Source organism: Adiantum capillus-veneris, chromosome 8, assembly GCF_014529385.1.
Source record: "Adiantum capillus-veneris isolate H3 chromosome 8, ASM1452938v2, whole genome shotgun sequence".
In the NCBI taxonomy this organism is placed as follows: Eukaryota; Viridiplantae; Streptophyta; class Polypodiopsida; order Polypodiales; family Pteridaceae; genus Adiantum; species Adiantum capillus-veneris.
This window is the reverse complement of record NC_140938.1, coordinates 34,264,502-34,280,174: the sequence shown is the minus strand read 5'-3', so window position 1 is coordinate 34,280,174 and position 15,673 is coordinate 34,264,502. Positions and strand designations below refer to the sequence as shown.

The 15,673-nt window shown below is 41.6% G+C and overlaps 1 protein-coding gene and 1 pseudogene across 1 annotated transcript; one reads left to right on the top strand and one right to left on the bottom strand.

Moving 5' to 3' along the window:
* The first annotated feature begins 5,949 nt into the window (after nucleotides 1-5,949).
* On the top strand, nucleotides 5,950-6,390 carry LOC147451948 (large ribosomal subunit protein uL15x pseudogene; annotated as a pseudogene).
* Nucleotides 6,391-13,483: 7,093 nt separating this feature from the next.
* On the bottom strand, nucleotides 13,484-15,289 carry LOC147451947 (nucleotide pyrophosphatase/phosphodiesterase 1-like). The gene has a single exon (XM_086517809.1). It carries the CDS (start codon nucleotides 15,183-15,185, stop codon nucleotides 13,713-13,715), a length of 1,473 nt encoding a protein of 490 aa, XP_086373935.1. The 5' UTR covers nucleotides 15,186-15,289; the 3' UTR covers nucleotides 13,484-13,712.
* Nucleotides 15,290-15,673: the final 384 nt, after the last annotated feature.

Below are 15,673 nucleotides of genomic sequence, written 5' to 3'. Positions count from 1 at the left end.
TTTGATGCTTGAAACAATCTGTAACATCGAGATTAGATTTTGATGACATGTACAATCAGTACTAATTTGGAGTACCCTAATGTACAAATGCTAACTAGTACGTTATTACAAGTAGTCGAAATTGTGAAAGCTAAAACAATGATGGCATGTGGCCTAGCAAAAAACATGATGTTGTGCATGCAAGAAGTGAGTGCGCTACAAAGAAAAATATATCTTGTGTTGCTCACTTTTCCAACGTTTATAAGACACAAAAAAAAAATGATGGCACATATGTGCATGGCCACAATGTATTCTACTCCCCTATTTTGGGGGGTGGTTTCCACGGTTGCCCCTCGAGGGTGTAATGTACAACAATGTACAGATGTAAATACATGATATGTGTATAGTTTCTCCCTACTTCCTTCCCTGTGCTCATGGTGAAAAAAGAAAAGGACGGATGATGTTTAATGTGAGCCTTTTACCCCACAATTACCAGGCAATCTTCTGAACAAGCTTCTTTCATGACCTCGATTGGACTATTTTCTTCTAAGGATTGGAGTTAGAAAACTTATAAGTTGTTGTAAAAGGAGGTGTTAAACATTTGCCATCACTGAATGGAGTTCTACCAAACATCGAGGGAACTTATCCGAGCAAGCTCAAAACCGAGCAAAGTTATCAAGTGAGTTTCTCACGTATATATACATGTCACCATTGCTAACAAAAATATGTTGTTTTGGAAACTTCAATATAGATCGATTGAACAGCGTAGTTCACAAAGATGGAAGATGCGACTCCTTTCCATTTGGATCATTGTTTGGAAAAATTTGGCAGATGTTTAGAAGGCCATAATTTGTTTGCGGCAAATTTCAATCTCTTTTGAGCTTGTGTCTTCTCAAGACAACGTGGTAAAGAAATCTTGCTAGTTGGCATGGATGAGGGAAAGGGTTGCATCGTATTGACATCGCATTTTTTTGCAGATGATAGAGACTTGCCAAACCAAGAGCTACCATGTATGTCCACTAGGAGGAGCGCTAACAAATGAGAAAAAATGCTTAGATATTCTCTCTCTCTCTCTCTCTCTCTCTCTCTCTCTCTCTCTCTCTCTCTCTCAAAAAAAAAAAAAAAAAAAAAGAGAAACAATATCACTATCACCGACTTTTCTCATCATATACAAAAGATCTTTACAACAAAATGTTGAGGTTGAAGAATCCCCAAGAAAAAGTATTTTCACTTCCACGGACCAAAGTTGACCAGATTTACTTCAATCTTTGACTTATTTTTCTTCTCTTTCACTTCACCTTGCACATTCTCCCACTTAAGTTTTAGTCCTCATGAAAACCAAGCCCAAGTGTGAGCACAATTAAACTACCTTGTAGGATATGCTCTCTCTCTCTCTCTCTCTCTCTCTCACTCACTCACACACACACACACACACACAACTCTCTGAAAAAGTCTGCGTCTCTTTCAAAAAAAAAAATTCAAGAAAAAGATCCTTCTATTAGTTACTGAAACTGCCCATAGGGCTACAACCACCTCTTCAAGAGAGGGCTACAACAGCCATGATGGGAGACTCTCCCATTGAAAAAACCAGCATATGTATAATGGGGCTAAATCAAGAAATGGGGGAGGGAAAAGCCACACACGTGGTCGGTAATGCCATCAGAGTACACCCTAGACCATGGTGCAAAAAGGCCCAGGACGCCAGAGTTGAAAGAAAGCCTCTCTGCGCTCCCACATGCGGTCAGAGTTGCCATGTAGTCCCTCAAGCTGTCCTCTGAGAGAATGGATAAGTTTTAGCCAAAAATCGCGAACAGTCTCTGTTGGTGGCATAGGGCGAGCCTCAAAGATGCGGAAGCAACAGGCCTGCCTGATGAACCAGAGTGTCAGGCCACTGATGAGCTCCCAACACTCCTCTCTCTCACTGCACCACTCCTGTGGAGTAAGCTCTGTAGCAGGCTGGAGTGCGTCTCTTTCAATTTTTAGATTTCAAGTCTCCTAAAATATAATGCTAAGAGCCCATTGAAAACTCAAAACAACCAATTGAAGGGAGGGAAAGAAGGATAAAATTTAAGAAAATAGAGTTCAATTGTAAAAAAGGCCGTTATTCTGAGAAATTTCCTCTATGGATGTTTGTGAAGTTAATTTTTCCCGAACACTATTTGAAGCATGTGAGCCGATGCGCTCTCTCTCTCTCTCTCTCTCTCTCTCTCTCTCTCTCTCTCTCTCTCTCTCTCTCTCTCTCTCTCTCTCTCTCTCTCTCTCTCTCTTTGACACACTGAGCATACACTCATTAGAAGTATAACAAGCTGACATTTGTCAAAAAATGATTCGCAGGAAAAACCCAGCAGCAGTACCAGAAAGTAAAACTTACTTTAGTAGCACTACATCCCAGAGAGACACCTACCTAAGATTAGTTAAGCTAATTCTCTGGAATCTCAACATCCCCATCGTCAATCTCTGTTTGTAAATCCTTGGGATCCTTGCCATTCACAGAGCAACCCACACAAACGCAGTACCAACAATTTCCTGTACTATGCCAACAAACTCCTTTGCCATTGAACTAGGATGCATCACACCGGCAATCTCAATCACATCATCGAAAGAAATGTTGCCATTGTGCTTGATGTTCTTAAATGTATAAGGAGAAGGAAAAGGAGTCTGCAGGTCAGAAACTAGCTAAGAGCTCATGGGACACACTACCATGGAGCAAAACCCTGTTGCGAATGCTAGGACTGAGGGGCAAGCAGAAGAAGAAGAAAAACTCAATCGAGTGCTGCAGCGGCTTGCATGGTCAGATTAATAGGAGGAATTTTCATAATGCAATTATGAGAGTAGCCAGCAAGTAGGCCTCTCTAATCTTAGAACAAAGAAAAATGTTGCAAAGCCATCGACATTTGTAAGATGAAAAGTAAACAATTTGTAAAGCTGTGAAGAATTTGAAGATCGTGAAGCATATGGAAGGTCGAACGTGTTCCAAGTTAACCTTACCGGATATTTTTGGAGACGTTGAGACCTCTCAAAGACTCTGCACAATGTGAAGTAGCAAAAATCGCCAACTATGAAGGTCGAGATATTGATGCCACGATTGAGTGAGCAAAGTGAGAGTGTAGGTGAGGCCAAAGCACAGGGCAGGTCTCTAGCCAGCAAATGTCATTGGATGAGTGACTGATCTGTTGGGTAATAGCGGCTCATTGATGGAAACTGAGAACATATTGATGCAATGTTGGAGAAGGCAAGGTTGATTTTACATACAGAGGATGACAAGAGTGAGATTACATCTATGAGGGAGATGAAAAATTTCTACTAAAAAGATTGTAAGATACAACATGTAAAAGTTATAGCTACACTGTCCAAGCATAGCTATAGCAGTCCTGCTCATTCAATCGATTCTAGTGCCTGCGAGGTATGGTGTGAGCCAGAGAAGGTGGGGATGTATCCTCTTTGGTCCATTTTCTCAATTATTTTAAAAGAACATATATAAGCTAGCATAAGCATTTAGATGAAAAAGGGAGCATTTAGACAAAAATGGGCCTTTGGAAGGTGAAGAGCTTGAAATAGAACCACAAAAGGTAGGCTATGTCGCCCATCTTCTCATTGTCGACGGGTTGAAGCAGGTGTAGGGAATGTCTCCTACTGACCATTCTCGTTAATCATGGGCAATCGACGGAGGTCGGGAGCCTTGATTACATTTGGAATGGTCAGTAGGCGACCATTCCCGACCTTCAAGCGTCGGGGGGAGGGGGGCCAACACTAACGTACTGGGTTGATTAGTCAGCAGTGTACAGCCCTGATATCTGGTGCAAATTTGCCTCAAGAACCCACTGAGTCTTGATTGTGCACCATTTGCCCGATTCTACAGTCCCTGAGTGCTCTTGAATTGCGGATCAGTCATGAAATGACTGGCAATCATAATGGGCAATGATTAGAGTAGACAATCCCTTGGAACACGTGACAATGAGTAAATTGAGGGGATTATGAGCGTTGATGTGTCGGCAGTTGAGCGCATTCCCACTACTGAACTGGACTAACCTGATTAGTGGAATGGCAAGAGCTTTCCACGTGCTAACTTGTCAGACATCTATGACAAACGGTTGGTTAGATTCCACAATTTGCAGACGCCCTGATTGGATGGCTAGGATCTTCAGTCCCCCCAACCTTGAAGGAAGGAGGAGGACGCGAGTGTCATTGCATCCACATAGCATCGAGGAGTATGTGTGCACATTCTCGAGAATATGACCGCGAATATTTTTGGGTTGGAATTTCTCCCTTTCCCCTTGCTTTTAACCGACTATTTTGGAAATTGAAAATGGCACGATATTAAGCTGACTGCTCACCCATCTTTTTGACTATTTTTCTCTATTTTTGGGGCAGAATTTCTCCTTTTCCCCTTGCTTTTAACCGGCATTTTTGGATTATAAGGTGACTACTCACTCCTCTCTCTCTCTCTCTCTCTCTCTCTCTCTCTCTCTCTCTCTCTCTCTCTCTCTCTCTCTCTCTCTCTCTCTCTCTCTCTCTCTCTCTCTCTCTCTCTCTCTCTCTCTCTCTCTCTCTCTCTCTCTCAAAACTCAACTCTTTCAAGGAGCGCGTGCCGGCGCGCGCTCCTTGAAAGAGTTGAGTTTTGAGAGAGAGAGAGAGAGAGAGAGAGAGAGAGAGAGAGAGAGAGAGAGAGAGAGAGAGAGAGAGAGAGAGAGAGAGAGAGTTGAGAGAGAGAGAGAGAGCTTTTTCGTAGCAGCGTATCAGCGAGATCAGTGGGGGCTTCTTCTCGTCGCAACTGTGGCCGTCTCAGCAGAGAAGAAGGCTGCCAACCCCATGCGGGAGATCAAAGTGCAGAAGATTGTGTTGAACATATCAATCGGTGAGAGTGGTGATCGTCTCACAAGGGCTGCTAAGGTTCTTGAGCAACTAAGTGGGCAAACTCCAGTCTTTTCCAAGGCTCGTGAGGTCTTTTGGAATTTAGGAGGAATGAAAAGATTGCCTGTTATGTAACTGTTCGGGGAGCTAAGGCCATGCAGCTCCTTGAGAGTGGCTTGAAGGTGAAAGAGTATGAGCTCATCAGAAGAAATTTCAGTGACACTGGCTGTTTTGGTTTCGGCATTTGAGTGTGCTAGCTACAGAGTCGGTAGGAGAAAGAGGGCCAAGGCACGTGTTGGCCAAGGCACGGGTTGTGGCTATTACATCGTATATCGGTCTCAGGACTTTCGGCTTTGATGGCCTGAAATTTTTCAGAGCCTGAAATACTTATGTAAACGAGTTACTTTTGGCTGGAAATTTTGTGTGGTGGTTTTTTTAGGTCTGCTTTGTGTATTTCAAAGCCTACCTAGAAGTTTCAGAGTTGTATACCCGAGAGAGAGAGAGAGAGAGAGAGAGAGAGAGAGAGAGAGAGAGAGAGAGAGAGAGAGAGAGAGAGAGAGAGAGAGAGAGAGAGAGAGAGAGAGAGATCGGCGCGTGCTCCTTGAAAGAGTTGAGTTTTGAGAGAGAGAGAGACTTTGGTGCGCGCTCCTTGAAAGAGTTGAGTTTAGAGAGAGAGAGAGAGAGAGAGAGAGAGAGAGAGAGAGAGAGAGAGAGAGAGAGAGAGAGAGAGAGAGAGAGAGAGAGAGAGACTTCCTCTGCTGGAGAGCAAGTTGGTCAATACTCACTCGTTATCTATGGAGGAATCCATCCCATGTAGAGTGCCCCATACTATATGCCAGTTCAGTCGCAATATCCAGGTGTGCAGCAGCGACAGCCACGATTTACACTTCCCGAGCAAGAACAACCACATTATCTTGGGGTCCCGCTATTGCAACCACAATTTTCAGGTGTTCAATCACAGTATCCGAGTGCTGGCCAACATGCTCAGTCTCAATATCATGGCACCCAGCTACCTCAGACGCAATATCCAGGTGCTCAACAGGCTTGTCCTCAGTACACTGGCCCACAACAGTAGCAAAGAACTCAGCCAAGTGGCGGTTCGAGAGTAGGAAGGCCGCCATGACAACCAAATTGAAGAAGAACAGGAAGAAGAGAGGTCACATCAATGCATGCCAAGGAAGAATTGGCAAGCACAAAAAGCATCCCGGAGGTCGTGGTAATGCAGGAATTATGCACCACCATCGCATTCTGTTCGACAAATATCACCCTAGGTACTTTGGGAAGGTAGGTATGCGCTACTTTCACAAGACAATGAACAAGTTACACTGTCCCATTGTGAATGTGGATCATCTCTTCTTGCTTCTGCCCGACTCTGCGAAATCTGCTCCGAAACGAAAGGGGCCCTTGCTGGATGTCACACCATTTGGGTACTTCAAGGTGCTAGGTAAAGGCAATGCTCCCCCCACTCCTCTGGTCGTTAAAGCCAATTTCTTCTCTAAGATTGCGGAGAAGAAGATCAAAGAGGCTGGTGGTCAGATCTTCCCTTCTATTAACATGTAGGCGGATGACAATGCTTTTTTTTCTTCTCAATTTAGTTGTAAAGGATTTTTGTATAAGGATTTGCAGAGATGTCCCCTTCCAAAGGGATCTTGCTACGCTAGAAAATCCACCTCCTCAATACGGCTACAATAGAATTCTCAGTTTGTTACATTGATGGAGAAAAGGGCATCCTACGATATAGAGGCTCATACTGCAACTCACCCTCCCCCGTTGATGCCTATGCGACGGATTGCGACGATGAAGAAGAGCACGTCGCCAGGGACATAGCGATGAACATGAGAAGCACCATCAGTATCAACACCGTGACTGCCTCTATACTCAAGGCCGTTTCTGTCATGAAGGCTAAAATACTATTGCAAAGCGCTAATGGGGGCATCTCTAGGTCAAGAGACATTCTGTAGTAAAGGTGTATCCAGTGACCTCATGGGAACAATTTAGAGACAGTAAGCCTAGCGACGATTGAATGTAGCCTACTTTTTCTTTATATAAAAGAGAGAGAGAGAGAGAGAGAGAGAGAGAGAGAGAGATGGCCACATCGAAGAGGAAGCAAAAGTAGTTGCAGCATAAGCAGTCATGACAGTAAGCGCCGTAACGGTGGATGTAACAAGCATGGAAGAGGCCACACCAACCCCATCAGGTGCTCCAATGGTGGGCTATGTGTGCCCAAGGACAAGGTTGTCAAGTGGTTTCTTGCAAGGAACATTGTTGAACAAGCTGCTGTGCGAGATATGCAAGATGCTTGCCTTTATGATGGGTACACACTTCCCAAGCTTTACGCCAAAATGTAGTATTGTGTTTCATGTGCCATTCACTCACGTTGTCTATGTGAGATCCCATACAACGAGAAGAGTTCGAGAGCCACCACAAAGGTTTAGATGCAAGCAGCATATGCAAAACCAGAATCAGCGTACCAATGTTCCCACTGTTAGGAAGTAGACAAGTGTCTAATTAGTGCATAAGCCAGGAGAGGAAGAAGGCTCATGAATTTTGACTTCTATCATAGAGCTCTTAGAAGACGCATGCTAGGAGCATTTCCACTGTGGCTGAAGCCATCAGTTGGATAGACATTGAGTGAATTTTGAGTCTTTTGAACGGGCTTGTATCTGATGTTTTGGAAATGTCTTTCTAAAGTCTTTTCCAAAAAAAAGAGAGACACGGAGAGAGAGAGAGAGAGAGAGAGAGAGAGAGAGAGTCCGACTTGCTTTTGAGACTCTAAGTGCATGACAGAGAGAAGCCTTGCGAGTGAACAAGACACGACACTCAAAATTCACTAAACTCGACCTCTGAGAGTGAGTGACCAGTGCTCGAAAAAGCTTTTTTTCCAAAAACTTGTCAAACCTACATGTTAGAAACAATTGAGGTAAATTGAGTAAATTTGAAGATTTTTATACCAATCTATACTAATTTTTTTCAAATTTTGGAGGTTTTCTCACCAATTATAAAAATTAGAGGTAAATCTCAGAATTTGTAGGTGGGGTTACACTAAACCTAGGTTTTTGTTACACTACACCTAGGTTTTTTTCGATCACTGTGAGTGACTTATATAGGCGGGACTGAGTCTGAGAGGAGCGAGAGATAGCGTAATTGGCTAGATTGGTTGAGAGCATGCTCACCCCTTCCATGCAGAGCTCGCTGCCAGTGGCGAAGTTAGGCCCACTTTTGTGGAATTCTAGAAGAAGGTGGAGGTAGGGAATGCTGAACAAGGGCATCGGTGCATCAAAGTCATTTTTGACGCGCGACCAAAAAGGTTGGTTTTTTAGAAAAGATTCCTCGATTGTGATCTCGCAACTATGGAAGACGACCTCATTCTCTCTCTCTCTCTCTCTCTCTCTCTCTCTCTCTCTCTCTCTCTCTCTCTCTCTCTCTCTAAAGGCATTGGAATGAAGGACACGATAGTAATAGTCCCATGGTCCCTCCAAAGTAGTTGGTATACTGTATGCAATGCCTTCACAAAGCAGCCTATATCACATGGCACTCAAGCAAGCAAAGGATATCTTTCAAGTTCAAGAGCTACCTATGCATTATGACGGACATGTGGCATTTGAGTTACCATATCTTGGTTTATTTGTGCCCATAATTACGACAATTGCAACATGTGAATTTACCATGGAGAATAAGTTTGCACAAATAGAGTTTTGGAATATGCTCAAGAAGATGGTTCGGAAGCAAGGAAAAGACTTGTATCAATATGTGTGTGAACACATTAAAGGAAGAGTATGGCTCTTTTGTTTGAGACTCTTTTAATGTGTGTGAACACATTAAAGGAAGAGTATGGCTCTTTTGTTTGAGACTATTTGAGATGCAACATGGTTACTTTGCTACACTATTGATCTAATCTTTTACATTGCTTATGCTCGCTTGGTTTCTTGTTCGCTCGGAAGTACTCGCTCGAGGATTGGGATTCCTCACTAAATGATAACATTCTTGCCACTTTCCATGATTTTCTTCCCGATAGACGTATGCACTTTGTTATTATAGGCAAACTCCACCAATGGTAGGTACTTATCCCACGCATAATAATTGTGGTGAAAGACAAATAATGTTTAAAGTGACACAATGTGTTCCCCTAATGTATGGTTGTAGATCCCTTACAATGGGTTTGGTTTTTGACTGTCGACTAAATCAAGCTATTTTTTTATGGTTTTGAGTGCCATAAGCACTTCTTTAAATAAAGGGTTTGTTGTGATTTTCTTAGTACCTCAAGATGTTTTCTACTTAATTCTATTCCTAATGATACAAAAGCAAAGAAATTTTACTTGATTGACCAAAACGAGGATCATGTGTCTAAATAAGCTTTGATGGTTGAAACAGTCTCTAACATCAACATTAGATTTTGATGACATGTACACTTGGTAATACTTTGGAATATTCTAAAGTACAAATGTTACCTAGTAGGAAATTACAAGAAGTTGAAATTAACAAAACTAAAACAATGATGCCATGTGGCCATGCAAAAATGCAAAAAATGTGATGTGTATGTAAGAAGTGTGTGTCGCAAAGATATCTTGACTTGCTTACTTTTCCAATATTTATAAGGTGAAAATTATAATGACATATATCCATATGACAACAAGGAAATAAATATAAATATGTTCTTGGTTTTTCTAGGCTATTGCTTGAGTATCGAAGTATGACCTCTGAAAATTACTAGAGAACAACACAGATGCTTTGTGCCTTCAGTGGCTCTTAGGTAGGCATGGGGAGAAAGTTCATGATTGTAAAATAATACAAAAATCTACTATCCCTAATGTGAAATTTTTGTCATGCAATATGTCATTTACCTACTTCTTGGAAAAGACACATTGTAGACATGATATTACAATAAAACTTCTCGATAATTTGTTGAAAGCTCATACTGGGTTCAGATAGAAGTACTAATCACAAAATGTTTGGTTGCTTGTGGCTTGCGATGCATGTTGAACTCTCTCTAGGACAATAAGAAAGATGGCCACATAGGAGGAACATGTTTGGGGAAGAGATGATGCACCTCTTGAAAAATTGCACATGACATTTTTTTATTCTTTAATTAACACATCTTAGTGGCATGTTTGAAAGCATATAATGGCATTGAGAAACACAAAGATAAAACAATAATAGCGGTGACCTTGCCAAAAGGAGTGCAATCCATTTCTTCAGTGAGTCAATTTTTCAATCAACAACCTCATGAGGATATTTTTTATTCAATCCCTTTAAATTTCCAAAATGCATGTCTTTGTTGTCATGTTCATGATATTGTGTTTATCTTATGAGACCAAAGAAGAACATCAAAACTTGCAATATTCCCACATAGGCCAGCCAAAGAAAGTCATCATAAAGCAACCTTTCAGGCTGCTATTTGTATTATGTATACGTCATAATCAAAGAAAACATTGTCATTGAAGGATTGACTACATGGTCCTTATCAGAAACGTACTGTATATAAGTTAATATTTGTGTGATGTAATGATTTAGTGAGGAGACCAGTGACCCTTTAGCCATATGATTTGTCTATAAACATAAAACATGTAGACCCTTGGGTTCTCTGATACGAGACTAGGCACCCTCCAGTTTGATTCTCTACTGAGCTACTAAAGATAGTTGCTATCCTTGGTGGGAGGGATGTTACGAGATTGGCACCCTCCTGTTGCATGTGGTTAACTGCAATTGAGATAGCTAACTTAATGATTAATTATGTGATGTCTATTTGATTTTGCTAACAGTGAGTGCATGACGATTTATAGATTTAAATTCTGAGAGTTGAGAAGAAGGTGCCGACAATTCTTGGTCATTTTATTCTTGCACAGTATTTTAGATCTTTTATCAATAAGCCACTATCGCTGCTTTGTAAATAGGCAAATGAGAACTCACTTTAAGAGGGTTATGCAATAAGTAATGTGTTCCACTCATAACTAAAGTGAGATTAAAGTGTAAAAGAGGGGCCTCCAATTTTTGGCACCAACAAATAATATCAAATATCAAATACCAAACTCCACAAGAGGTGCACATAAAGTGGACTAAAGAGAGGCTTTCAATTTTTGACACCAACAAATAATATCAAATATCAAATACCAAACTCCACAAGAGGTGCCGTGAAGTTTGGGGTTGCATTTCTTGTGTAGATGCCCTAAATTTTTCATTCCCTCTTTTATGCTATGCTGTGGTACTCTATGCACTCCATGATTATGTCTACATCTCTTACAATCCCTCTTACACTCTGTCCTTGTCAATCTATTTTACTTATTTTTTTTGTATGCGTGCACGCACGCGATGTCATAGTCTATGTGTATGTGAGTATTTGGGAATTGGAAGGGATGGTGAAAGGTTGATAGAATAGTGTCGAAGCAAGATTGAAAATTGGAATCAACCATTCTCCCCATCTCACTCCCAACATTCTTGGAAAAACTAAGTGAGCAAAATATGATGACCAATTAACCATAGAACTCTTTCAGGAGCCATAGTGCGTTGGATACTCGTGTAGAATGTTGTGTGGGGAGTTGCCTATATGTCTCTTTGGCCATAGGGTGCCTCATTAACCTAGGTTTGTATATCCATAGGGTCATGCAATAAAGGGATGATCGTAGATATCTATGTACCTTGGATGGACAAGAAGGTTTAAAATTCGACTCTCAACATGAGACCTTTTATGCTGTGAATAGGCTCTCTTGTGCACAACCAATTCAGAAACCAAAGGCAATGAATGCTTAATATTGAATACAATGATGTGAGCCTACCCATTCAACATAATGTCTGAATAACAAATTAAATCCATTGGCTTTTCATGTCTTCTTCTACGCACTGATAACTCCAAACACTCGACTAGCCAAGTCTCTAATAACAAAGCATTTGAATTGTTCTACTTTCCTAAAGTTTAGCTGATAAACAATGAAGTCATTTTGGTAATTAAACAAGGTGGAATTTTCAATAGAGAGCAGTAAGTATACAAGCTTTGCCAAACTTGCAACATACTTTGTGGCTGTAGCACTAGGCAAGCCCAAGCTTCAGCATCACAAAATGATTAACAATGCTTACTTAATGCCAACATTGTCCGGCTAAATACAAGTGTAACTACTTTGCAAAGAACCTGTTTACTGAGTGTGAAGAACGATAGTAAGAAGAATCCAGCTACATTTAGCAAATGCAAAGTCTTCACTTTTCACCAAAGAACTATATTGGTAGTACCACATGGTTGTTAAAATCGTGGGAAAACATGGTTGTTAAAGAGTCCCCGAAAAACCAAAGCAATGCTCACCCGAAGCTTAGTTATCAGTTACTTTTGAATAACTAAGCCTCATATATGTTCACACATAAGACGAAAAATAAGTTAAAAGGCCGAGGAGCAATAACAAGAGATCTCAAAGATCTATCCGATGAGCCTTGAACTTAATACCTGTTAGTTGTAACTTTCGTCTCTTATTTTTGCAACCACACATTTTTTGGCATAGTTGCATTTACAAGGCTGAGTTCTATTAAGCCATTTGTGTGAGCATTGCCCAACTAAGTAAAAAAATTTCCGAATCAGAGCACCCATGATTAGGCACATCATAGTACACAGCAATAAGCAAATAAATAGCTCTACCATTTATTAATTCTAAATTGCAAAGCACGTCTTGCTAAGCATTGAATAGTTTCAGCCAATGCTAACAATAAAATAAAACTATGGAAAATTTCAGAGGCAAGTTAAAAATATTTGGAGGTTTTACACCTAAATTTTGGTAGGCTCTCACCTTCAAATTAAAGATTAACAGGTAGATTTCAAATTTTGCAGGTGAGGTTACGCTAGACCTAGGTTTTTTTCAGGCACTAGTGAAAAGCTAGAAGATAAATCAAAGTCTTACAACAAATATCATGAAATACAACTTCCTCATAGCTTCAGAACTTTATAAACTCCACATCTGCAACCAAACTAGGTCTGCCCTGTAATACACTTTAAAGGCATTCTTCCCGCAATAGATGATGTTGCGCATGATTACATCAAATTCTTATTCTCTACAGCCCAAAATAACGTTTTCTTAAAGTATGCATTTAAAGTCAGCCAAGGAAAAGGATCAACCGCAAATGACTCAAGTTTGTGCATGAAGCTATATAAAACGGCAGTACAAGTCTGGCAAAAGCTAAACCCAAATTGGCTATTTGCCCCAAACACCAGTTAACGATGTCTATTTGGCCAACATAAGGACATTTAAAACGCCGGAGCCAATAGAGGGAAACTCCAAGTGGTATATTTTAATCTTGCACTAGGATTAATAGTTTTGAAGGAAATTGACGTGAAAAGATAGCTATCAAAGCGCAGATAGAGCTATAGCTCTTAACTGCACACTTCGATTTCTGCTGTAAATCAGACCTGGAAATGCAGCCATGCACAAAACCACAATAGAAAGCTACACAAATTTGCACAAAATCACTAGCCCCATTGTCATTCAGGTCCCCAATAACACACAAAAGCATGCAGACAGAGATGAAGCCACTGATTATAAAGCAGAACAAAGGTAGCATGAGCTTGAAAACCAAATTTCTCTGCCATTCACACAGCATCAAGTACATGCTTAGGATTTGCCTCATTCCTGCTTACCTTAGCAGGCACTATGACAAACACTAATCATCCTGAGCTTTGATAAGTAGATAAACAGATAATTTGGTCTTTATCAAATAAACACAGTACCCAATAATTGTATACAAACTATCAAAAATTATGCACATTTGCAAAAATAGGTATGTCTTTGCACTTGGCAATCTGCTCAGCTTGACTGATTAGGCCAGGGCTCATTCAACCGTGACATAATGAAAGCCCAATTTCACCGAAGCTTCTCAAGCACAATATCAAGAGGTTGAAAAACATTTGACACCTATATTGAAGGGAGTAGAACAGTGCGTGAAAAAGAAAGAGTACCATTATTTGCAGCTCCTTGAATGCCCAGAATAGATGCAATAAGGTTGTACACCTCAACATTGACAAAAGATGCGATTTGACGCCCCTTGGCAAATTGCGGCCCATGTGCAATGAAGATGGGGTGCATTGAAGAAGCCTCGTTGTCATACCCATGAGCTCCTGCACATTCCTTGGCAGGCGATCGCTTCCTTTCCAATTTGTACCCCTCTGCAACAATCCCAATGATGGGCGGTATTCTATCACTGCTCGAGTAGTGCAATCTTGAAGGAAAATCCTCCTTTAGATACACTTGTAGAAACTCGGAGTTGGCAACCTTTCCAGAGCTCAAAGCTTCTGTGATATTCTGGTAAACCTCTTTTACATCAACATTAGGTGGAGGGCGCACGGCAAGGACAGGACTCAAAGTATCTGTCCAACTAGAGGGCATGGATATCCAAGGTGCAAAATCCTCCAAATAAATTATCTTCTTATCACAGGTACCCACCATGCCATGATCACTCAACAAGATGATGGACACATCATCGAACACATTTCTTGCATCAAGGCCATCAAATAGTCTACCAAGCATCTGATCAACACGAACGATTGCTTTGTCTATGTGAGGGTCATCTGCACCGACCATATGTCCCGTATGATCAGGTTCTTCAAAGTAGAGTGTGATCAAGCTGGGCCTTTTATCGTCGGGAAGATCGAAATAAGCAAGAACCGTGTCAACTCTATCCTCATAAGGGACTGAGTGATTGTAATGCTGACAATAGGGAAGATTACAATTCCAAGCGCCCTTGGAGACATCACTGCCTGGCCAGAAATAGGTAGCGGAAATCAAACCATGCTTAACAATAGATTCCCAGATGGGTTCTCCAAGCCACCACTTTGGGTCAATGATTCCAGGGTGGAATCTCTCGTTGGAAGAGGGATCGCTGAAGTAATTAGCTATGATACCATGCCAAGCAGGGTAGAGGCCTGTGGCTATGGAGTAGTGGTTTGGGAAAGTAAGTGTAGGGTAGACAGGGATCATGCCAGGAACTGCTTCGGTGCCGTTCACTTGAAGCCGATGAATGTTGGGGAGTGGCACTTTCCAATGGTAGCCGTACCGGAAGCCATCTGATGAGATGAGAAGGACAACTGGTCTGCTTAGGGTTTTTAGCGGCCGTGAAAAGCCCCATCTCTGCGTATATTCAGGATCGGAATAAAAATCAGCTTGATTTCGGTGCCTGCAGGAAAACAACACAAAGACAGCGGCTACACAGGCGAATATGCATGCTGCGACGCCAAAGGCAAAGGAGAACCGCGCCCAATTGGCCCGCCGTTGTGACTGCACCTCCAGGAGCGAATCCTCCGGTAAAGGAGGAGGTTTGGAAGGTAGGAGATTCTGCTGCGCGTCCTCTACCGGCTCGCTGGAGGAGATGTTGAGCGCAGGAGGCCCCATGACCAGATCTACGAATCACCCGAACGTTACATGTTCGAATCCTCCATTATAGCTGGACGACGCAGGCGCTAGAGATGCCCCTCGGAAAAAGAAAAGGCTTTTGGCCCAAATCGGGCGCCAAGTGGCCGTCAACGAGCTGCAGCAAAAAGTTTAGGCGGAGAGAACATGTGAGAGCGAGATCGCGGCGCAAGCATGAGGAGGGGGTTTATTTTTGGGGAAATTACCAAAATACCCCTCTAATTTGAGGAAATTCCCAAAATACCCCTCAAATTTCAAAAATTCCCAAAATACCCTTGTATCTATTTTGGTTGGAATGTTCAAGATTTTCTAATCTTCATTCGTTTTTTACAATTGAGATCCGTTTTTGAGTGCTCAACATGTAATTTGTCACCAGTTACCATCGCAAAAAAGGCAATTATGTCTAAAAATAATGAAGCAATTCATCTCCAAAGCCTACGTAACCAACTCAAATTGTAGTTTTAGCATCT